Source organism: Fundulus heteroclitus, unplaced genomic scaffold (genome assembly GCF_011125445.2).
Source record: "Fundulus heteroclitus isolate FHET01 unplaced genomic scaffold, MU-UCD_Fhet_4.1 scaffold_56, whole genome shotgun sequence".
Taxonomy (NCBI): Eukaryota; Metazoa; Chordata; class Actinopteri; order Cyprinodontiformes; family Fundulidae; genus Fundulus; species Fundulus heteroclitus.
The window spans coordinates 565,205-589,662 of record NW_023396989.1 but is presented as its reverse complement, the minus strand read 5'-3'; the positions used below and the strand labels follow the sequence as shown (position 1 = coordinate 589,662).

The following is a 24,458-nucleotide window of genomic DNA, read 5'->3' as shown; positions in this document are numbered from 1 at the left end:
GCTGTGGTGTGATCAGCGATGACCTCGTCACACCGATCCAATCGGACCAACCCCGGAGGGTTCAGAACTTTAGACTATTGTGCCTCTGCTCTGTCTTCTCTACCATAGAAAGTACTCCTGGGTCAATGTGAGCTTCTGAGCTTTCTGTGTCTCTGCTCTGTCTTCTCTACCATAGAAAGTACTCCTGGGTCAATGTGAGCTTCTGAGCTTTCTGTGTCTCTGCTCTGTCTTCTCTAAGCCCCAGTGGGTGGAGGCAGATGAGCGTTCACACTGAGCCTGGTTCTGCTGGAGGTTCTCCTCCCTGTTAAAGGGGAGTTTTCCTCTCCACTGTCGCTTCATGCATGCTCAGTATGAGGGATTGCTGCAAAGCCATCAACAATGCAGACGACTGTCCACTGTGGCTCTACGCTCTTTCAGGAGGAGTGAATGCTGCTTGGAGAGACTTGATGCAACCTGCTGGGTTTCCTTAGAGAGGAAACTTTCTCACCAACCTGGAGGTTCTGACGGGTCCAACTCCAGAACCTGACAACAAACTGATGTAGTGACACCAGAGTCCAAACAGACTGCACAGGAGCTCTGGTGGTTCTAGCACATCTTCAGGCAGGAACAGTTCTGGTTCTGACGTGGTTCTCATCTGTGTGACATCTAGTTTACGGTGGACTTTTTTATGGTGCTGCATAAATGCAGGTGGTTCTGCTAGAGGTGGGTGGATCAGAACCAGCGTCTGCGGCAGGATCCTGCTCAGTCAGTACCATTCAAACCAAAAACACAAGCCGCCCCACAGGGGGCGCCGTGGTGCCAACAGTGGAAGTGTGAATCTTTATTGTCCAGCTCAGTGAAAACACAAACACATAGAAATCATTTAGAAAAGTGTCCACAGTATGATACACCTGCCGCCCAGGTGAGCCGCCGCCCAGGTCACATGACCCAGAGGCCACAGGGAGGCGCTCCGAGGACACCGTCACTACCGGCCTCGCCCGCCGCCCCTCGGTGCTCCTCTGGGAGGGAGTCCTCCTCGCCGGGGACCCCCGCCAGGACCCCAGCCACCCCGCCCGCCTCGACCCGGGGGGCCGTAGCCGTCGTCCCTCTGAGGACGACCTGAGGACAGACAGAGACGCAGTATGAAGACAAGGAACCCAGATGAAGAGAAATCAGGTCAATCAGGAGAATTAGTGATAAAAAAAGGTGTAAAACTAAAATAAAAACAGAATCTGAATAAATAAAAACAGAATCTGAATAAATAAAAACAGAATCTGAATAAATAAAAACAGAATCTGAATAAATACAGAATCTGAATACATAAAAACAGAATCTGAATAAAAACAGAATCTAAATAGAAACAGAATCTGAATAAATAAAAACAGAACCTGAATAAATAAAAACAGAACCTGAATAAATAAAAACAGAATCGGAATAAATAAAAACAGAATCTGAATAAAAACAGAATCTGAATGAATAAAAACAGAATCTGAATAAATAAAAACAGAACCTGAATAAATAAAAACAGAATCGGAATAAATAAAAACAGAATCGGAATAAATAAAAACAGAATCTGAATAAATACAGAATCTGAATAAATAAAAACAGAATCTGAATAAAAACAGAATCTAAATAGAAACAGAATCTGAATAAATAAAAACAGAACCTGAATAAATAAAAACAGAATCGGAATAAATAAAAACAGAATCTGAATAAAAACAGAATCTGAATAAATAAAAACAGAATCTGAATAAATAAAAACAGAACCTGAATAAATAAAAACAGAATCGGAATAAATAAAAACAGAATCTGAATAAAAACAGAATCTGAATAAAAACAGAATCTGAATAAATAAAAACAGAATCTGAATAAATAAAAACAGAACCTGAATAAATAAAAACATAATCTGAATAAATAAAAACAGAATCTGAATAAATAAAAACAGAATCTGAATAAATAGAAACAGAATCTGAATAGAAACAGAATCTGAATAGAAACAGAATCTGCATAAATAAAAACAGAATCTGAATAAAAACAGAATCTGAATAAATAAAAACAGAATCTGAATAAATAAAAACAGAATCTGAATAAATAGAAACAGGATCTGAATAAATAAAAACAGGATCTGAATAAATAAAAACAGAATCTGAATAAATACAGAATCTGAATAAATAAAAACAGAATCTGAATAAAAACAGACTCTGAATGAATAGAAACAATCTGAATAAATAAAAACAGACTCTGAATAAATAAAAACAGACTCTGAATAAATAAAAACAGAATCTGAATAAATAAAAACAGAATCTGAATAAAACAGAATCTGAATAAAACAGAATCTGAATAAATAAAAACAGAATCTGAATAAAACAGAATCTGAATAAATAAAAACAGAATCTGAATAAAAACAGAATCTGAATAAATAATAACAGAATCTGAATAAATAAAAACAGAATCTGAATAAATAAAAACAGAATCTGAATAAATAGAAACAGAATCTGAATAAATAAAAACAGAATCTGAATAAATAAAAACAGAATCTGAATAAAAACAGAATCTGAATAAATAAAAACAGAATCTGAATAAAAACAGAATCTGAATAAATAATAACAGAATCTGAATAAATAAAAACAGAATCTGAATAAATAAAAACAGAATCTGCATAAAAACAGAATCTGAATAAATAAAAACAGAATCTGAATAAAAACAGAATCTGAATGAATAGAAACAGAATCTGAATAAATAAAAACAGAATCTGAATAAATAAAAACAGAATCTGCATAAAAACAGAATCTGAATAAATAAAAACAGAATCTGAATAAAAACAGAATCTGAATGAATAGAAACAGAATCTGAATAAATAAAAACAGAATCTGAATAAATAAAAACAGAATCTGCATAAAAACAGAATCTGAATAAATAAAAACAGAATCTGAATAAAAACAGAATCTGAATGAATAGAAACAGAATCTGAATAAATAAAAACAGAATCTGAATAAAGACACATGGGTTCTGAGGAGGAGCAGATATTGAACAGAATGACTCGGCGTGAGAAACTAAAGGCGCCGGCAGCTCACCGCCATCAGGAGCCTCGTGGTCCCCGGTCCCCGGACCGTCCTGCCAGGGACGCTTCCTCGGAGGCAGGGACGCCATGTCCATCCCCTGCATGGACGAGGGACGCTCCCGGCCCCCAGGGGACGACCCGTCGTCCCGGTACCCGTCATGGCCTGGGGACAGCAAGAGACACCTCCGCGGTTCTTAAAGTATTCACACCCAGCTAAAAACCACCAAGAACCCCCAAACTAATCAGGCTTCAACTAACGATTATTTTCTACGATTAATTGATGAATCTTTATTTCCACTTCTTTTTTCAAAAATACAACATTTGGACTGAGAGCAAATAAGCACATAGAAAATAAGTTGCTACTCAGGTGTGCTTGTACAACACTATTGGGTAATAAAAAATTTTGTTCAAATAAAGGAGTTTATGTTAACTAGACTGTTCTGATTCTGTGAATCAATAATTTAATAGTCAATGTTGTCTATATGAAGAGCAATTTAACAAAAGTGAAGCTGTAAAGCTGGGGGGTCCATGCAGTCTGGTGGAGCCTGACCTTTGTGCTCCTGGTGGGAAATAAAAATGTCTGACAATCAGATAAACCTCCAGCCCATTTTAGACTGTTTCAGCACAAGCTGCATTTATGGAAATACTACATGCTACATTTGTCCTTCTACAGATTTTACTTCCTAGGATGTTTATTCAAGAAGTTTCTCTTATTTGAAGGTTCAAACAGGTTGTTAGATATCTAATACTTTTATTTCTTCTGAGGGTGTCCTTTAGGGATGTCTTGTTTTCTCGAAGTGTGACTTTTATGTTTTTTTTTCCTCTTTATGATGCGTTTTTCACTAAAAAAGTAAGAAAAGGGGCCTAAAACTGAACCCTGAAGAACTCCATGTAAAAGAGGAGCAGTGGAGGACACAGAAGTTCCCAGACTGACACTAAACGTTCAACCAATTATATTCCAGGGCGACTTATAGTCCAGAAAATACGGTATCTGTATTATTCTGAAGTTCTGTTTTTATTTTCTGTAACGATAATCATCAACATGAAAAATGTCCCTCTGGATGGGAGGAAGCGATACCACAGACGAAATGATTAACGTTTCACGGTAGTTACTTTTAAAGGACACAGCTGGGAAATAACTTTATATTTCTAAAATATAAATCCTTTCCCATCAGACGTCTGGCCCCGCCCCTACGAGCAGGGTGGTCAGGTGTGTGGGTTGGCTCCTCCTCACCTCCTCCTCGTGGTGGACCCCCTCCTCGCGGGTGCCTCCCACGGCCCCCTGAGTCCCAGCCTCGGCTTATTTCCTCCGTGCTGTCAAAACCCTCCTCTTGGCCCCCGTACTCCTCGGCATAGCCCCGCCCCCCCGGCCGGCCAGGCCCGCCCCCCCGGAACCTGCAACAGAATTCAGATCAGGTCAGAATCAAACTGGGACCAAACACAGCTCTCCCACCGCTGCACCCATCTCACCCACCTGTCATCCCGCCGTCCTCTGAAGTCCCCTCCACTGAAACGCTCGTCTGGGCCCCAGCTCCCTCCCCCACCTCGGTGCCCTCCCCCTCTGTGGTTGCCCCCCTGGTACCCAGGACCAGCTGGTCTCCAGCTGTCCTCTCCTCGGCTGTGAAAGTCCTGTCCTCCATCAAAGTCCTGCGCGCCTCTTCGGCCCTGCTGGTTGTCTCCCCAGTAAGAACCCGAGCCTTGGTCTGGTCCGACTGAACCTCCGGGACCCTGTCGATCAGAAGGGCCCATGTGGTGGTTAGGGGGAGGCCCTCGATGGTCTCCTGGAACAGAAAGTACAGCTCAGACTTCTAAAACAAGCTACTTTGGCCCTAAAGGGCCAGAAATGAGGGTCTGACAGAAGGATTGTTTCCTAAAGGACCTCACCTTTGCTGCTGGGACCCTGTTGCCCCATCCCATGGATCATAGGGCCCGAGTTCTGACCCTGCAGACACCACAGTTAGTTTACATGCTGAAACCTGTAGCTACACCAGAGCCTACCTCCATGCAAACTGACCTGGGGCTGCATGTATGGAGGGCCCTGCATGTTTCCATGTGGGCCCTGCATTCCTCCTTGGGGTCCTTGCATTCCTCCTTGGGGGCCCTGCATTCCTCCTTGGGGGCCTTGCATTCCTCCTTGGGGTCCTTGCATTCCTCCTTGGGGGCCCTGCATTCCCCCTTGGGGTCCTTGCATTCCTCCTTGGGGGCCCTGCATTCCCCCTTGGGGTCCTTGCATTCCCCCATGGGGGCCCTGCATTCCCCCATGGGGGCCCTGCATTCCCCCTTGGGGGCCCTGCATTCCCCCTTGGGGGCCCTGCATCCCCCCCTGGGGGCCCTGCATGTTTCCCATCCCATAGTTGTTAGGCATGTTGCCGTGTGTCCTTGGTGGTGGCCCCATCATTCCACCTTGCATTTGGCCCTGAGGCCCCATCATGTTTCCTTGAGGGGGCATCATTCCGCCCTGAGGTGGGGGACCTTGTGGGTCCCTTAGACCCATTCCTCGAGGAGGGTGACCCATCATACCACCAGGGGGGCCCTGCATCCCTCTCGGCCCCATACCATGAGGGCCTTGAGGGACCATGTGTCTTGGAGGGCCAGGATGTCTTTGTGGTTCCTGCATGTCTGATGGTCCCATCATTCCTTGAGGGGGCCCCTGATGTGATGGGGGCCCAGAAGGGGGACCCATCTGTCCAGGCTGCATAAAAGACTGCTGCATCCCGCCAGGGCCCATGGGGGGGAGCATGTTGTTGGGCAACTGCTGAGGAGGCATGTTTGGAGCATAGCCCTGCTGACCAGGAGGGCCCGAACTCCCAGGACCTCCAGGACCCGGAAAGGGGGGCATAGAACCCGGTCCCTGTGGGGGCCCCATATTCCCATCAGAGTTCATCTGGTTCATCTTCATCTGCTGCAGAAAAACAGGACCAGAACCGGATCAGTAATACTGCAGACAGCTGGAGGCAGGTGGTGTTGTTTACCTCCAGCAGCTGGAGGCAGGTGGTGTTGTTTACCTCCAGCAGCTGGAGGCAGGTGGTGTTTACCTCCAACAGCTGGAGGCAGGTGGTGTTTACCTCCAACAGCTGGAGGCAGGTGGTGTTTACCTCCAACAGCTGGAGGCAGGTGGTGTTGTTTACCTCTAGCAGCTGGAGGCAGGTGGTGTTGTTTACCTCCAACAGCTGGAGGCAGGTGGTGTTGTTTACCTCCAGCAGCTGGAGGCAGGTGGTGTTTACCTCCAACAGCTGGAGGCAGGTGGTGTTGTTTACCTCCAACAGCTGGAGGCAGGTGGTGTTTACCTCCAACAGCTGGAGGCAGGTGGTGTTGTTTACCTCCAACAGCTGTGAGTAGGTGGTGTTCACCTCCAACAGCTGGGGGTAGGTGGTGTTTACCTCCAACAGCTGGGGGTAGGTGGTGTTTACCTCCAACAGCTGGGGGTAGGTGGTGTTTACCTCCAGCAGCTGGGAGTAGGTGGTGTTTACCTCCAGCAGCTGGGAGTAGGTGGTGTTCACCTCCAACAGCTGGGGGTAGGTGGTGTTGCTTACCTCCAACAGCTGGGGGTAGGTGGTGGTGTTTACCTCCAACAGCTGGAGGCAGGTGGTGTTGTTTACCTCCAACAGCTGGGGGTAGGTGGTGTTGTTTACCTCCAGCAGCTGGGGGTAGGTGGTGTTTACCTCCAACAGCTGGGGGTAGGTGGTGTTTACCTCCAACAGCTGGAGGCAGGTGGTGTTGTTTACCTCCAACAGCTGGGGGTAGGTGGTGTTGTTTACCTCCAGCAGCTGGGGGTAGGTGGTGTTCACCTCCAACAGCTGTGAGTAGGTGGTGTTTACCTCCAACAGCTGGGGGTAGGTGGTGTTTACCTCCAACAGCTGTGAGTAGGTGGTGTTTACCTCCAACAGCTGGGGGTAGGTGGTGTTGTTTACCTCCAGCAGCTGTGAGTAGGTGGTGTTTACCTCCAACAGCTGGGGGTAGGTGGTGTTTACCTCCAACAGCTGGAGGCAGGTGGTGTTTACCTCCAACAGCTGGGGGTAGGTGGTGTTTACCTCCAACAGCTGTGAGTAGGTGGTGTTTACCTCCAACAGCTGGGGGTAGGTGGTGTTTACCTCCAACAGCTGGAGGCAGGTGGTGTTTACCTCCAACAGCTGTGAGTAGGTGGTGTTTACCTCCAACAGCTGTGAGTAGGTGGTGTTTACCTCCAACAGCTGGAGGCAGGTGGTGTTTACCTCCAACAGCTGTGAGTAGGTGGTGTTTACCTCAAACAGCTGGGGGTTGGTGGTGTTTACCTCCAGCAGCTGGGGGTTGGTGGTGTTTACCTCCAACAGCTGTGAGTAGGTGGTGTTTACCTCCAACAGCTGGAGGCAGGTGGTGTTTACCTCCAACAGCTGTGAGTAGGTGGTGTTTACCTCCAACAGCTGGAGGCAGGTGGTGTTTACCTCCAACAGCTGTGAGTAGGTGGTGTTTACCTCCAACAGCTGGGGGTTGGTGGTGTTTACCTCCAGCAGCTGTGAGTAGGTGGTGTTTACCTCCAACAGCTGGAGGCAGGTGGTGTTTACCTCCAACAGCTGTGAGTAGGTGGTGTTTACCTCCAACAGCTGGGGGTAGGTGGTGTTTACCTCCAACAGCTGGGGGTAGGTGGTGTTTACCTCCAACAGCTGGGGGTAGGTGGTGTTTACCTCCAACAGCTGGGGGTAGGTGGTGTTTACCTCCAACAGCTGGGGGTTGGTGGTGTTTACCTCCAACAGCTGTGAGTAGGTGGTGTTTACCTCCAACAGCTGGAGGCAGGTGGTGTTTACCTCCAACAGCTGTGAGTAGGTGGTGTTTACCTCCAACAGCTGGAGGCAGGTGGTGTTTACCTCCAACAGCTGTGAGTAGGTGGTGTTTACCTCCAACAGCTGGAGGCAGGTGGTGTTTACCTCCAGCAGCTGTGAGTAGGTGGTGTTTACCTCCAACAGCTGGAGGCAGGTGGTGTTTACCTCCAACAGCTGTGAGTAGGTGGTGTTTACCCCCAACAGCTGGAGGCAGGTGGTGTTTACCTCCAACAGCTGGAGGCAGGTGGTGTTTACCTCCAACAGCTGGGGGTTGGTGTACTGCAACGCCGCCATCTCCTGCTCCAGCTCTGCCTGGGTCTTCTTCTTCCCCTCCACCTTCTGCTCCATGCTGCGGTCTTTGGACAGCGCTGCGGATGGAGGCAGGATGGGAACCTTGTTCTCCGCCCAGGCCTGCAGGAACAGGTGCAGCGGTCAGCCCCCATGGCCACGCGAGGAGCGGCACACGCTCAGGTGAGGACCTTTACCTGCTGGAACTGCGCGGGAATCGGCTTGGCGTAGGGGACTTTCTTCTGAGGAACCTTCTTGGAGTCTTTGCCCATCACCTCGTCCACGCCCCAGTCCAGCCCCGGGATGGACATCTCCACCTCCAGAGCCCCCTCTTTACCTGCAGGCAGGAGAACCCCCGGTTTGAGAAAGAACCGCCCATCTGCCCTGAGTAGTTCTACCTGCACTTTCGGTTTCTCAACAGGTGACATCATTCAGGTAAACATCAACCCGAGTTAATCAAAGAAGGCGCCAATGGAAGACATCCTGGAAGTGAAAGGACTATGAATCTTTACTGGAGGCATAAGGAGAACGTTAAACCATAAAACTATGGCCCCTCTTCCACTAGCCCAGGATCTAAAGCCCCAGGCTTTGGTTCACCTGACGTAGCGACGGAAAACTGCAGTACCACTCCTGTCCAGCAGGTGGCAGCAGGAAGACAGTTGTCAACCAGACAAATGCACAGAACCTGGCTCTCCTCCAGGCTCCAGAGAAACAGGAGGACATCACGCATGGAGTTACACCTTCTTAGCTCCTTCTACACCCCCCCCCCCCCTAACCCCATTCCTCAGCACCACTTTATTCTACTCCTGTTGGTAAATAAATAAAATTAAGCTTCTTCCTGCCTGGGCAGCGCTGGGACTGCAGTGGTGTGGGCGACTGACAGAAGGAGACGGATCTTAAGAGCTTTACAAGAATAATTTTCATTTTTATAAAGGTTAAATGTTATACACGCTGAGCAGGTCTTTCTCTGCCACGGAGAGAGAGCCTGCTCCCCGTGCGCTCACATGTTGGTATGTACATCACTGTGAGGACCTTGCATTGACTTCCATTCATTTTCTACTGCTTTCTATGGGCTAACCCTAACCTAATTCACACCTTAGCCCTAAACCTAAACATTAGCCCAATCTGTGCTGTGTGGACCTGGAATATGTCCTCACAACGTTGGTCTACTGTCAAGTATTGGTCCACACAAAGATAGACAAACAGACACACACACACACACAGGACCAAAACACTTTATAGTTAACTCAAAAGGACAAGATTTTAACTTCTGATGTGAGTTATGTGCAGATATCCCCACTAACCCAGTAAACGCTTCATAGTGTCAGCCGTAGCGAACACGATCCAGACTGCAGGACATCACATCCTCACTTTTATATTAATCATACATATTTATATATGTCATTTTGAAGCAGGCGTTATTCAAGAGATGTGATGATGTGAGTCCAGCCAACTTGTCTGGAGTCGATTGTAATTCAACATGTTTTCAGCTGTGGCTGGTCGACTCCCGCATGAAGGAGTCTTAATACTCTCAGGTGGGTTTATAATGGATTAAAGCCATATCCAGATATCTGCTCCAGGTGAGCCGGGTAAACCGGGTGAGCCGGGTAAACCGGGTGAGCCGGGTAAGCCGCAGATTCAGGCGGGGGCGCACACCCCCCTTTGGAGACCAAAAGTATTTTTTAAAGAGCCCGAAATTTTAAACATCCTTCATAGAATTACGATTAATAGCCAGTACCTGTCATTTAGAACGCACTGTGATGCCGGCGCGGCATAAATTGTCGTCGCAATCACCGATACTGGCGGCGGCATTTAGTGCCCAAATATGGGCAGTAATGACGGCCTGACGTCACATCCTGTGTTGTTTCTTAGCAGAAGCATTGCACTCATACAGCTGGGATAAACAACAATTATTTCGGATTTCCAGAGGACTTCACCATTGAAATTTTCTAGAGCTATTGTTGAAGCAACAATGCTCACGTGCATGGCAGTTTGATCTTGCAGTACATCGGGTAAAAGTGGAAAAGCATCACAAAAATAAGGAGACCGCTGCTGCAGCAGAGAGATTCAACTCACATCGTTCCTTTTTGGTCTCCTTGCCTCAAACTGGTATGGCTGGATTTTGTGGCCATCTTGGATAATAGCGCGCAGTGACGAGCCTGTTCTTCTTCTACTACTATTTCTTCTTCTTCTCTTTTTTTAATAGTGGTTGGCAAAGAACTTTTAGGTGCATTACCACCACCTTCCAGATTGGAGTATGGATCAACCTTAATCTTATATTCCCCCACAGAAAAAAGCTACAATGATCGTTAGAAAATGTTGATAATGAGAAAACATGGGGTTCTCACATGTTGTGTAAAGTTGTAAAGTAATGCTATTTCAGGAAAACTTTTTCAAGTAACGGGAAAGTTATGAAAATTACATTTTTGTTGCAGTTTTTGAAAAGTAATGAAAAAAAGAGTGTAAAGTAAAACAAATAGTGGACATTGACACCCATACAATAGTTATTGTGTAGTGTGTACTGTCTGATCTAAACCTTTTAGTGCCATATGAGTTTTATTGTTAAAACTAAGAATCGTCTCCTTTATGAAAACATATTAGGCTTAAAACTATTGCCAAGCAACTTGCATATGATGAACGATGAGAGTGAGAAAGAGATCTTTACATCATATAAAGATGATCTACCATCAGGATCAACATTCAGGCAGGAAGTGAAGTTGTGGCAGACAAAGTGGTCATCAGTGGAAAAACCCAGCTCTCTCCCTGAAATTCTAAGGATAACAAATATGAAGTGCTACCCAAACATTTCTATGATTCGTCACCTTCTGTAAGTTATACCTGTCACGAGTGCTTCTGTGGAGCGTGCTAACTCGGGCCTTAAAGCAGTGAAAACTTTGCTGGGATCAACAATGGGACAGGAAAGGTTTGTGGCTTTGCTACTTATGTATGTCCACAAGGGCATTCATTTAGACATCAACAAAATCATAGACATATTTGCCCAGAAGCATCCTAGAGGGTTGACATTCATAAACCCATTACCATCGTCATCATAAAGTTGAAGGTGTTGTAGAAGAGAACAATATTCTTTGTCAAGTCTTACAGTTCTATTATAGGCTTATGGCTTAACTTCACGTACATGTTCATTGGTTTAACTTACTTTAAAAACATGGTTTATCTTGTTAAAATATGTTTAAAAAATCCCTTATCACTTGAACCATACCAAACTGTTCTTTAGTCCTTGGGTCTTTTTATTTCATTTTCTGTATAAATATAATTTCTGGAAATAAAGAAAATCTTTGTTTGATTAATTGTTGATAAGGATATTTTTTTCTTCAAACTACTTTTTAACCTTGTGCATGCTGTAAAAAACAAGAGATTTTGTCTTAAAAACCCATTTTCAATTATATTAATAAGGTAATCATGCTAATTCCACCTCCGGGTGAGCCGGGTAAGCCAGGTAATCCGGGTGAGACAGGTAAACCAGGTGAGCCGGGTAAACTGGGTGAGACAGGTAAAGTGGGTGAGCCGGGTAAGCCAGGTAAAGTGGGTAAGCCAGGTAAACTGGGTGAGCTGGGTGAGCCAGGTAAACCAGGTAATCTGGGTGAGCCAGGTAAACTGGGTAAGCCAGGTAATCCGGGTGAGACAGGTAAACCAGGTGAGCCGGGTAACTGGGTGAGACAGGTAAAGTGGGTGAGCCGGGTAAACCAGGTAAACTGGGTGAGACAGGTAAAGTGGGTGAGCCGGGTAAGCCAGGTAAACTGGGTGAAACAGGTAAACCAGGTGAGCCGGGTAAACTGGGTGAGACAGGTAAAGTGGGTGAGCCAGGTAAACTGGGTAAGCCAGGTAAACTGAGTGAGCCAGGTAAACCTACAGTACATCTGGAAAGCTGATCATGAATCACTCAGCTGGGAGCAGGACACTCCAATCAGCCCGTAGGAAGGAACGGAGCTCAGAACCTCTCCTGGTGAAACGGGCCTGCTCCAGAACTTACTGCTCTGCTCCTGCTCCATGGCCGCCTTCAGCTGCTCTGGGATGCCCATCCCGGGGATGGTGGCCAGGCTGTTGGGCTCCACGTCATCTGGACACAGACACAAGGTTCTGATGCACATTCTGAGACCCAGCAGGCGGTTCTGCTCGTCCTCTGCAGCTTACCGTACTCCATGCCGTCCTCTGACATCCCAGGCAGCAGGTTCAGGTTGTAACGGTCCCTCATCTTGTCCCCGGGTCGGTTCCTCGTCCAGAACTTGCTGCAGAACAGAACCGGGACAAGAGCTTAAAACAGAACCCTGTGAAGCATCCGGTGCTCCTGCTAGGAACGGGTTCAGCTGCGCTGTCACATGCGGGCCTGGTACTGCCATCTACGGCCGTGTAATCAGCGGTACCGGTCCGAAAACAGTCGTCCCGTACCTGGTGTGGTCGTTGGACCCAGAACACAGGATGTGACCCAGCGGGTGCCAGGCCAGACTCCAGATCATCCCTTCGTGGGCCATCTCCATGCCTCCCACCTCCTTCTCCACCCTGACAACACACAGACGCTCAGAACCACGGCTCGGCCCAGAAGGTCCGCTCTGCGGTTCTGCTCGGCTCGCCGCTTCTTACCCGACGTGCCAGAACAGCAGGGATCCGTCCGAGCCTCCGCTGGCGAACAGGCCTTCATGGACCGGATGCCAGGCGACAGCTGAGGAGACAACAAAGATCAGAGCCAACCACCGGGCCTGAGCAGAACCCCAACCACCGGGCCTCAGCAGAACCGAGCATCTATCACAAAGCGGTCCGGCTCAGCAGCCGGGACCAGAACCGGACCCCCGCTCACCTGTGGCCTCCTTCTTGTGGCCGCGGAACACCTGCAGCTCCTCCTTCAGGTTGCGGATGTCGAAGAGTTTGCAGAGGTGGTCCCGCGACGCCGTCAGCAGCCAGTTCCCGTTCAGGTTCCACTTCACCTCCATCACCGTGTTCTTGTGGGCGTGGCTGAGGACAGACAGGTGCGTCAGTGCGGCCCGGCAGGTGCGGCCCGGCGGGTCCGGACGGCGGGGCGCTACTCACAGCGTGGCCAGGCTCTGACCCGTCTTGGGGTCCCAGAACTTGATGGGCTGCTGGCTGTCTTTGCTGCCCGACACCACCAGGCCTTTGGTGGGGTGCCAGTCCACGCACTTCACGTCGGCGCCGTGACCTGAGCAACGACAGCAGAGAGTCAGCGGGTCTGCGGCGGGTCTGGGGCGGGCCCGACCCGGCAGAACCAGTACCTCGCAGGATGCGCTCCTCGTGGCAGCGGAGGAAGTCCCAGATGCGGACGGTGCCGTCGTCGGAGCAGGTGGCGAACTTGTTATCAGTGGGAGAAAAGCTGCAGAGGAAGAGGAGCAGAGTCAGACGTGGAGCCTTCTCAGGTTCTGACCCGTCAGAACCCGTCAGAACCTCTGGTCCTGGACCAGATCAGCCTGTGGATGGCACCCCTGCAGCGACCCTTCACCTGTAGAACCCACACCTGCCTCACGCTGGTGGTTCTGGTGTCAGAGCTGCGGCCGGTATTCTGGTCCGGTTCAGTCTCTTCAGGTCTGGATCTAAACACGTCTCTGTTAAACCGGTCCCAGAACCAGAACCGGGTCCTGCCCCATCAGAACCTGGACCCCAGTCCTCTGTCCCCCCTCAGAAACGTCTGCCTGGGGCCTCACGGGTACCAGGGGCCCTTAAGGATCTCCCAGGGTTCTGGTTCTGTTCGGATCAGTCTGGCTGGTTTTGACGGCTTTAATACTTTATTGTTGCAGACTGTGGGGAACCACAGTCTGCAACAGAACAGATGCGGTTCTACTTTGGATCAAAGGGAATAAGTCTAAGTCGTTAAAATACTCGTTATGTTGTGGTTAACATCTTCAGAGTGAGATTTTAAACCATCTCTGATAATTCGGCCCATTTAAAGGCATCAGACCACTAGTGCAGCCGGGGGGCCACAAACGGCCCCGGGCCCCACCTGATGGAGGACTGTCATTGGTCCAGTTCTGGTTCTGGCTCCAATCACATCTCAGATACAGCTCAATGTTCTGGTTCTGTGGGACCCCTGCAGCTCTGGCTGCGGCCTCCGGTCCCCGGGTCAGAACCTCCATGGTACCAGGGACCCGCTTCAGAACCAGGGATCTAGCTGAGACTGGACCGTCTCGGTCCCGTCTGGGTCTGGCTGCAGAGTTCTGGAGGTTCTGCTCTCAGGTTGCTCTGTGGGGTTTTATCAGAACCGTTTATTTAGCTTCTGTCTAAACTGTGACCTGCTGATTTTATCTGTGAAAGGAGCTGAATAAATGAAGTTCTTCTGGTACCATCTGCCCCATCAGAACCAAGATGTCGGTCTGCAGCAGAACCGTTGATCTGACCCAACCGGACCGGACGTTTATAAACGTGTGAAAACGAGCCGACAATAAAAACCCATAAAGTTCTAAACTGACCCAAATCTGTCCAGTTTAACTGAGGAACGTCCCCGCTGAGCTTTATCCAGAACTTTGAGCTTTTCTGGGTAGAACCCGTCCAACCAGAACCACACGGATCCTCAGCATGATGGAAACCAGCTGGATCAGATGGAAATCTTCTTTTCTGTCACATCTGGATGGAAACGAGCCTCAGGCTGGGAGCTGAGGAGCATTAATGCCTGTAGATCACCTGAGGGACAGAAACCGGGTCGGATCAGAACCCAGAACCAGGCAGGTGTGATGGTTCCTGAGGGGGGGAACCATCTAGCTGTGGATGGATGGCAGCGTTGGTGCTGGAGGGAGCGGGTTCTGAGAGGTTCTGCTGGTTCCTGATGATGAGGAGCTGGTCAGCTGGTTCTGATCACCCTGATGGCTCCAGGTGAGCCCTGGTGATGGGGCGGGGCCAGGGCCACAGGTGAGCCCTGGTGATGGGGCGGGGCCAGGGCCACAGGTGAGCCCTGGTGATGGGGCGGGGCCAGGGCCACAGGTGAGCCCTGGTGATGGGGCGGGGCCAGGGCCACAGGTGAGCCCTGGTGATGGGGCGGGGCCAGGGCCACAGGTGAGCCCTGGTGATGGGGCGGGGCCAGGGCCACAGGTGAGCCCTGGTGATGGGGCGGGGGTCCGCTACGGTGGGGGAACCAGTCAGCATGATCCAAAAGCTGCTGGTTCCCTTCTTCCATGATGGTTCTGAACCATCAGGAGAGGCGGTACCAAAGGTACCTATAATGATAATCTGAATAAAGGTTCTCCAGAACGTTCTCGTACCCAGGGTCCGGTTAGGCTGCTGGTACCGCATGCAGCCGAGGACGGGTTCTAACAGGACGGGTTGGGACAGACTGGGCCAACGACAACACAAACATTCTCCAGAACCGCTCCAGATGTGGTCCTATGCTACCGGGCCAGAACACAGCAGAACAGAACCACCAAGGTAATCCAGAGCCGACAGCATTTACACGATCTGAAAGGTGCGGCGTGTTTGTGTTCCTCACCAGAGTCCAGCTGGCTGGGGTTCTTCCTGAGTTGGGTTCTACCTGAGTTGGGTTCTGCTCTCAGAGGTTCTTCAGAGACCAACCAGAGACCAAGGAACCCAGCCGGTCAGGGAGAAAGAACCGTGCCGGTCCAGTGGATCTCAGAATAGACTGAGCTGACGAGCAGCTCCAGTAGATCTGAGAAGCTCTCCAGTTCTGGACTGATGGAACCAACAGGGTTCTTTTCGGGTCTGGGTTCTGACCCTGAAGCTGCGGACCCTGTGGATCTGGGCGCCCAGCCATCATGGTACGGGTCTCTGGTGCTGAGCCTCGTGCCATCCGCTGGTCCTCGGTACCGCCGAGCCGGACATTTGACCAGGAACGCCTCCTCATTTGGGTCAGAAAGTCCGTCAACAGAACCGTACGGAACGCCCACACTAAAGATGGCTGCCGCTCACAGCGCTGTACGGGACGCCCACACTAAAAATGGCTGCCGCTCACATCGCTGTACGCCCACACTAAAGATGGCTGCCGCTCACAGCACTCTACGGAACGCCCACACTAAAGATGGCTGCCGCTCACAGCGCCGTACGGAACGCCCACACTAAAGATGGCTGCCGCTCACAGCACTCTACGGAACGCCCACACTAAAGATGGCTGCCGCTCACAGCACTCTACGGAACGCCCACACTAAAGATGGCTGCCGCTCACAGCGCTGTACGGGATGCCCACACTAAAGATGGCTGCCTCTCACAGCGCTGTACGGGATGCCCACACTAAAGATGGCTGCCGCTCACAGCACCGTGGAGTACAAGGTCACCTGGACCCGTTTCAGCAGGTCCGTTATTTCAGACGGACCGGTTCTACCCATTGGACAGGAAGGATCAGCACCGCTGCCACCATGGTTCTGACCCAGTGGCTGAACGAACCACGAAGAACGACCTGTCGTCTGGCGCCGTCCAGCTGAAAGTTCTGACGCGGTAGAGTTCAACGGTTCTGGCGCCGTCCAGCTGAATGTTCTAACGCGTTCCAGTTTAACGATTCTGACGCGGTCCAGTTGGACGGTTCTGACGCGGTCCAGTTGGATGGTTCTAACGCGGTAGAGTTCAACGGTTCTGACGCGGTAGAGTTCAACGGTTCTGACGCGGTCCAGTTGAACGGTTCCAACGTGGTCCAGTTGAACGGTTCTGACGCGGTAGAGTTCAACGGTTCTGACGCGGTAGAGTTGAACGGTTCTAATGGGTCCAGTTGAACGGTTCTGACGCGGTCCAGTTCAACGGTTCTACGAGGTCCAGTTGAACGGTTCTGACGCGGTACAGTTGAACGGTTCTGACGCGGTCCAGTTGAACGGTTCTAACACGGTAGAGTTCAACGGTTCTGACACGGTAGAGTTCAACGGTTCTGACGCGGTCCAGTTGAACGGTTCTGACGCGGTCCAGTTGAACGGTTCTGACGCGGTAGAGTTGAACGGTTCTAATGGGTCCAGTTGAACGGTTCTGACGCGGTAGAGTTCAACGGTTCTGACGCGGTACAGTTCAACGGTTCTGACGCGGTCCAGTTGAACGGTTCTAACGCGGTAGAGTTCAACGGTTCTGACACGGTAGAGTTCAACGGTTCTGACGCGGTCCAGTTGAACGGTTCTAACGCGGTAGAGTTCAACGGTTCTGACACGGTAGAGTTCAACGGTTCTGACGCGGTAGAGTTCAACGGTTCTGACGCGGTCCAGTTGAACGGTTCTAACGCGGTCCAGTTGAACGGTTCTAACGCGGTCCAGTTGAACGGTTCTAACGAGGTCCAGTTGAACGGTTCTAACGAGGTCCAGTTGAACGGTTCTGACGCGGTCCAGTTGAACGGTTCTAACGAGGTCCAGTTGAACGGTTCTAACACGATAGAGTTCAACGGTTCTGACGCGGTCCAGTTGAACGGTTCTAACGAGGTCCAGTTGAACGGTTCTAACACGATAGAGTTGAACGGTTCTAACGGCTTTGGACCGAGCCTCCATGTTCTCCCTACTGTCAAAAAGGCCGAGATGACGGAATGTGAGACGGACCGGTTCTGAGGCAAATGGATCGCAGCTTCTCTCATAGACCAAGGATGATGGATCTGCTAGAATCCTTCAGAACCTTTGAAGACCGTGAGTCCAATGCTCCAGTACGAAGCAGCCTCTTGGTTCTACCAACGTTCTGAAGTGGCCAACCCAATCCCCGGACCTTCAGAAAATCCCAGAACCGCAGAGGAACCAATGATCCTGGGCTGGATCAGCTGATGACAGGCGTCAGAAGCGGGTCGACTCCCAGCGGCACCGATGAGGAACGGTTCTCAGAACCTCTGCTGATGCAGCAGAACATGAGCGAGTAGAACCGGCCCAACATTTATCACTTTGGAGCTGTTCCTGGTTCCTTGGCTTCACACTGGACCCATTTCCTCCAGGTTCTGGTTCAGAACTCAAAGTTCAGAGACTGAAGCGATCAGAACCATCTGGACCTTCACTGTTTTCAACACATTACTGCCGTTAGAACAGGAGTGCGTCTGAAGCATGTTTCTAATCACAGGAACATCGGCCAAGGGGCGGAGTCTCTGTCCTGCTGCATCATGGGAAATGTAGTCTCCACTGTTCTGTGATTGTGGTGCAAGTTTATTTAAACGTCAGCAACTGCAGAGGGACCCATTACTTTACATGTCTCTAGCAGAACCTTACTGATCCCCGGCAGAACTTTATTGATCCAACGGGCCTGCTGAGCACTTTATTGATCCCTAGCAGAACTTTATTGATCCCTGGCAGAACTTTATTGATCCAACGGGCCTGCTGAGCACTTTATTGATCCCTAGCAGAACTTTATTGATCCCTAGCAGAACTTTATTGATCCCTAGCAGAACTTTATTGATCCCTAGCAGAACTTTATTGATCCCTGGCAGAACTTTATTGATCCCTGGCAGAACTTTATTGATCCAACGGGCCTGCTGAGCACTTTATTGATCCCTAGCAGAACTTTATTGATCCAACGGGCCTGCTGAGCACTTTATTGATCCCTAGCAGAACTTTATTGATCCCTGGCAGAACTTTATTGATCCAACGGGCCTGCTGAGCACTTTATTGATCCCTAGCAGAACTTTATTGATCCCTAGCAGAACTTTATTGATCCCTGGCAGAACTTTATTGATCCAACGGGCCTGCTGAGCACTTTATTGATCCCTAGCAGAACTTTATTGATCCCTGGCAGAACTTTATTGATCCCTAGCAGAACTTTATTGATCCCTGGCAGAACTTTATTGATCCCTGGCAGAACTTTATTGATCCCTAGCAGAACTTTATTGATCCAACGGGCCGGCCCAATGTAAAGAAAAGCATGACTTTATTCAGAACACATACACGGCTCATCAGGCACAGATTCAACAACAGATCAGTGCAGTGGTGCCACAGCACACGCTTCCATCTGTCAGAACCAGAACCAGCGGCGTGAGCTAGAGAGAACGGGAGAGCGGGAGTAAACCTGGCTTCTCTAATGGCCTCCTTGTGAGCCTGGAACATCTTGACGTTGTTCATGTTGGACTGCCAGTACTTGACGTAGCCGCTGTGGTCCGCCGTCAGCATCCACATGTCGTTGTGCGACCAGGTCATGGCCCGCACCGGGCTGTCGTGGGCCTGCGCAGACAGAGCAGAGGTTAGACCGTGTGAGCCGCACCCAGAGGTTCTGACAGACGGCGGGGAACCCAACGTTCCTGCAGGGGTTCTCCTGCTCATTTACGCCACTCCAGTTCTGGAGCGAAACATGAAAAACAGAGAGCGCCGCCGAGGCCAGGGGAGACGGGCGGAGCAGCTGGAAGCTGGTTCTGGAAGCCGGTTCTGGAAACTGGTTCTGGAAGCCGGTTCTGGAAACTGGTTCTGGAAACCAGCTCTGGAAGCCGGTTCTGGAAGCCCGTTCTGACCGCGGCCCAAACAGCTGTGAGGCGGCCAGCAGGCGGCAGTAAAGAGGAACGTGGCGACTTTAGAGCGCCTGATAGAACCGACCACCCTGAAGCGGTGTGACGACGTTCTCCGTGTTTAGAAGTTCCTGGTTCTCCTGGACGCATGAAAATGGTCTGAAAGGTGAGGGGAGGAGGGCCGACTCCCCCTGCCTGCTCCTCCTGCTCCTCCTGAGCCTCCTCGGTGTCAACATCAGCGCCGACATGAAGAGGCTAAAAGGAGTTTCTGGATGTTCCTGGAGGAGACCAGGAGGAGGAGGAAGAGGAGGAAGAGGAGACCAGGAGGAGGAGGAGGAAGAGGAAGAGGAGGAGGAGGAAGAGGAGACCAGGAGGAGGAAGAGGAGGAAGAGGAAACCAGGAGGAGGAGACCAGGAGGAGAAGAGGAGGAGGAGGAGGTCGTCTAACGCCTCCTTCCGTCTCTGGTTACCCGGCTGCTGCCTCACGGTCCGGTTCTGTCTGCCGCCGCTCCACCGATCAGGTTCTGGAGAAGCGGACCATGGCAGCGTAGGTCGAGGCTTGAAGCCTCAGAACCAACTGGTTCCACTGGTTCCACCGGGTCCGGCCAAAGTTCTGAACCTGAGCGACCCGATTAGCCGTCAGGGAACAGCTCAGCCCAGAGGCATCAGAACCTCTCATCAGGTTCTGCTCTGAGGGGCTTTGGTTCTGGATCCATGGCACGGGGACATAGAGGAAGTTCTAAAGTTCTCCACCATAAGTGGAGCTCTCGGTTCTTCTGGGTTCTAACAGAACCAGAATTCCAGATTCAAACATCCAGATGTTTCAGCCCATCACCAACCTGATGGAGCCGATGTGGGCCTCTTAGGTTTCCCTTCAGTGTTTAAGGGTTCTGACCGTCTGAACAGAACCCCCCAGGTACAGGTGGAACCCCCCCCCCCCCTCCACCCAGCGGGTTCTCACCTGCAGGATGGTCTCAAAGTTGAAGGTGAGTCCGTTCCACAGAGTGAACTCTCCACTGGAGGCTCCGGTCACCAGCCGCCGCCCTTCAGGAGTCCACTGCAGACAGAACCAGGAGAACCGGTTAGAACCCAACCCGGACAGGAAGCCACGCGGCCGAGCGGCGCCGGCGCCTCACCCTGATGACGAAGACCGGACACTTGACTTTGTTGGTGGAGGTGCGGACGAACTTGGTGGTGACGGCGTTCATGGGGTTGTTGAGCATGCCGAGAGGAGGAACCAGCTGCAGAGACAACAGAGAACGTCAGGTTCTGACCCGGACCCGGACCGCAGGGGGAACCAGGACCCGTCTGGACTCACGTCGTTGTAGCAGCCGGCGTCAGGCTGGATGGCCCTCAGGTCCCGCTGGTCCCGCTGCCACACGCGGTTCTGCAAAGAGACACAGGGCGGTGAGAGGGGGCGGGCGGGTCAGAACCGGGCGGGTCAGAACCGGGCGGGTCAGAACCGGGCGTGAACGGCGGTACCTCCAGGTATCTGATGACAGACGGGTTGTAGTCGATGGTCTTGCGGTTGACGGCCTTCCTCATGCGCTTGCCGTCGAAGGTGAGCTGCTGCATGGCCTGCTGCTGGGCGAAGTCGGGCCGCTTGTAGAACACCTGCCGCGGCGCCTGGTGCTGGAAGCGCGGCATGTGGAAGAACCGCTGCGGCGAGCCCACGTCCGTCGCCATGGCGCCCGCCTCTACCTGCAGAACCAGAGGATCAGCAGAACCTTCAGCAGAGATCAACCAACCCGCCGGCTATGTGTCCTGGTACTGACTGAGGCAGAACTGCAGGGTTCTGCAGAAGAACAAAGTGGAACGTCAGGGGTTCCGCTCCAGCCCAGGCTCTTCCTGACAGGAACCGGCACATGAACCCGGTCCGGCCCGTTTGCTTTCACAGCTGGAACGGCGTTCACGGAACCACTGAACTCCGCTGGTCCGACCCCAGAGCTGCAGAACATTTCAGGGAACCCCAGGAAAGGGGCTACAGAAGAACCTAACCCAAACACCCACAGCTGGACCCGCAGAACCAGAACCTGCGGACCAACAACCACCACAGTATTAGAACCGTTCCTGTTTCTTTTCTGGTCCAGTCACTGCTGCAGGTGCTGGTTCTGTTCACCGGGTCCGTTCTAAGGGACAGACCCTGACACCTGCGGCTCAGAGGCGCTGCGGCTGCGGAGCACAGCGGGCTTCGGGCTCATGTCCAGCCGGGAGGCAGAGCTCTGCGGCGGCTTAGCCTCCGGGGACCCGGCCTCAGGTCGCCTCTCCCGGGCTTCAGAGCTCAAACCTCTCTGACGGGCCGCTCGGTGCCTGTCTGGGTCCAGGATCTGGACCCTTCGGTCTCCTAGCTAAGCTAACAGCTAGCTAAGCTAACAGCTAGCTGGCTAGCCGCAGCAGCTAACAGGCTAAACATGCGCAGGAGCTCCATAACCCGCTGCGCTTCCCCCGTCAGAACCCGTCCAGTCCAGTTAAAACGACCCGCCGCGCTGTCCCTGGTTCTGGGGGGTTAACACCGCGTCTCGATTCGGTTCGGGCCGACTCCCGAGGTTTGAGCATCTTTAATGGCGCCGACTGTTGGGGCAGAAACTCACCAATATCTCCGGAGCGCAGCTAGCTAGCTGGCTAGCCTGCTGGCTGCTGCGGCCGCTGAGATCGTGGCGGACTGACCGGCTGAGACGCACCAGGAGCGGCTCCGCTCTATCTGCACATCCGCTCTGCTGGTGAGCAGCTCCGGTCAGATTCTAACAGCTTCTCCACTTTAACCGCCGGCAGACGGCATCATGTCGCCTCTTCTTCTCGGCCAGGCTGAAAAGCATTCTGGGACATCTACGCAACGGGCGGGATGTTGTTACTACGTCATCCCGCGAGGGTCCAAGGGAAACTGAGTACGTTGTGAAACCGTCTCACCATCATCGTTGGGCGGGTTCTGCCTCTGCTGCGATGCGTCAGAGCGTCCGCCATGTTGAATGAGGCAAATCTGTAGTTAGTCAGTCACTTAAACAGTATCAGAGGGACTTTAATCTCAGAATATACTTTATATTCGTAATATTTTTATTTTGTAATATTGCAAGTTTATTTTCGTATCCCTTTGGCTTCATTCTCCTGACTTTATACTCGTAAAGAATAAAAATAATTAAAATAATCTAACCTGGTCCTATTACTCCAGGACTGAAATAGTTCTGCAAACTGTGACAATTCTGGAAATGTTCCCCCTTAATTCTCATAATATGACGTTTTCCTCATAATATTACCACTTTTGTCTTCTTTTTTCTTTATTGTTCCAGAACTTTTTTCTCATATTAGTAACTTTCTCTTTAATATTCCCCCAATACGTCTGTTTATAATCGGTGAGGTTCACACATGATACAGCTTTATGAAATAATGAAGACCAGAATGTTTAGATTTAACCAATTGACTTTTATATTCATAACACACAGTGTGTGCAGCACAGGAATAAGGAATCTTCTCTGATCCACGTTCACTACAACAGAACTTAACTTCTTTCTGCCACACACAATATGGCGGTGACGTTGACCTATGAACCCGCACCCAACGAGGCGTCTACGTTTACGATGTCTATGGTCTCACCGGTGAACTACGAATATTTATATTCTATTCTGAATTTTGTGTTGATTAATTTGTAAACCTGTATTCAATTAAACTTTATTTCTACAGCTCCAATTAACATCCCATCATCATCAAGGTTCTTTCCAAAGTCAGCTTCCATCAGATCCTCCAGGTTGGTGAGAAAGTTTCCTCTCTAAGGAAACCCAGCAGGTTGCATCAAGTCTCTCCAAGCAGCATTCACTCCTCCTGAAAGAGCGTAGAGCCACAGTGGACAGTCGTCTGCATTGTTGTGACATCATCAGGGGAGGCAGATGGGTTTCCTTAGAGAGGAAACTTTCTGACCAACCTGGAGGATCTGATGGAAGCTGACTTTGGAAAGAACCTTGATGATGATGTGTTGTGAAATGGAGCTATATAAATAAAACTGAACTGAACAGAAGAGACGACCACATCTGGAAGGACCTTGTGGTGTTCCTGCCAGCGGGTGGAGGCGGTTTATCACTTTGTCCTCTAGGTGGCGCAGCAGGCTTAATGTTCTCCAAAAGGCCTAAAGGAGCTGCTGCTGCTGTCCGTCTGACAGCTGGAACGTCTTCTAAGAACGGCTAAATGTGGGATCCTGGGGCGGCAGCAGGCTGAAGCTCAGAGTCCATCCTGTGAGACAGGAGGAGACGCCAGGCCTCCTCCGGCTGGACCTGAGACCAGGAGACCAGGAGGAGACCAGGAGGAGGAGACCAGCAGGAGGAGACCAGGAGGAGGAGACCAGGAGGAGACCAGGAGACCAGGAGGAGACCAGGAGGAGGAGACCAGGAGACCAGGAGGAGGAGACCAGGAGGAGGAGGAGGAGACCAGGAGGAGGAGACCAGGAGGAGACCAGGAGACCAGGAGGAGACCAGGAGGAGGAGACCAGGAGGAGACCAGGAGGAGGAGACCAGGAGACCAGGAGGAGGAGACCAGGAGACCAGGAGACCAGGAGGAGGAAGAGGAGACCAGGAGGAGGAAGAGGAGACCAGGAGGAGACCAGGAGGAGACCAGGAGGAGACCAGGAGGAGGAGACCAGGAGGAGACCAGGAGGAGACCAGGAGGAGGAAGAGGAGACCAGGAGGAGACCAGGAGGAGACCAGGAGGAGGAGACCAGGAGGAGGAGACCAGGAGGAGGAAGAGGAGACCAGGAGGAGACCAGGAGGAGGAGACCAGGAGGAGACCAGGAGGAGACCAGGAGGAGGAAGAGGAGACCAGGAGGAGACCAGGAGGAGGAGACCAGGAGGAGGAGACCAGGAGGAGGAAGAGGAGACCAGGAGGAGACCAGGAGGAGACCAGGAGGAGACCAGGAGGAGGAGGAGGAGGAGGAGGAGGAGGAGGAGGAGGAGGAGGAGGATCCCCCTGGTGCTTGGGTCCAGCCACTAGGGGGAGGTGCAGCTGAAGAAGCT

At 51.1% G+C, this 24,458-nt stretch overlaps 1 protein-coding gene across 3 annotated transcripts; it reads right to left on the bottom strand.

Annotated features, from left to right (window-relative positions):
• Positions 1-798: 798 nt before the first annotated feature.
• wdr33 (WD repeat domain 33) lies at positions 799-22,298 on the bottom strand. 3 transcript variants are annotated; one of them, XM_036132895.1, is made up of 23 exons: positions 22,056-22,298; positions 20,947-21,165; positions 20,783-20,851; positions 20,601-20,705; positions 20,426-20,521; positions 19,036-19,187; positions 13,368-13,465; positions 13,168-13,294; positions 12,938-13,092; positions 12,724-12,802; positions 12,532-12,642; positions 12,277-12,371; positions 12,116-12,202; positions 8,322-8,461; positions 8,062-8,247; positions 7,492-7,971; positions 5,162-5,942; positions 5,055-5,119; positions 4,925-4,982; positions 4,515-4,821; positions 4,275-4,435; positions 3,054-3,203; positions 799-1,098 (listed from the first exon to the last, which is right to left on the bottom strand). In XM_036132895.1, the coding sequence occupies exons 2-23, from the start codon at positions 21,148-21,150 to the stop codon at positions 965-967; spliced, it is 3,840 nt and encodes a 1,279-aa protein (XP_035988788.1). In that variant the 5' UTR covers positions 21,151-21,165; positions 22,056-22,298; the 3' UTR covers positions 799-964. The 3 variants fall into 3 exon arrangements, with proteins under 3 accessions (XP_035988788.1, XP_035988787.1, XP_035988789.1); XM_036132894.1 differs by having other exon boundaries at positions 5,055-5,942; XM_036132896.1 differs by lacking the exon at positions 7,492-7,971 and having other exon boundaries at positions 5,055-5,942; positions 8,092-8,247; positions 22,056-22,296.
• Positions 22,299-24,458: the final 2,160 nt, after the last annotated feature.

Excerpts from the sequence above, each read along its gene's own strand:
- wdr33 (XM_036132894.1), bottom strand. The coding sequence starts at position 21,150 with ATGGCGACGGACGTGGGCTCGCCGCAGCGGTTCTTCCACATGCCGCGC. Across the intron at positions 12,203-12,276 it reads AGAGGACGGCATGGAGTACG|ATGACGTGGAGCCCAACAGC; the intron begins GTAAGCTGCAGA and ends GTCTGTGTCCAG. Across the intron at positions 4,822-4,924 it reads ACAGGGTCCCAGCAGCAAAG|GAGACCATCGAGGGCCTCCC; the intron begins GTGAGGTCCTTT and ends TTTCTGTTCCAG.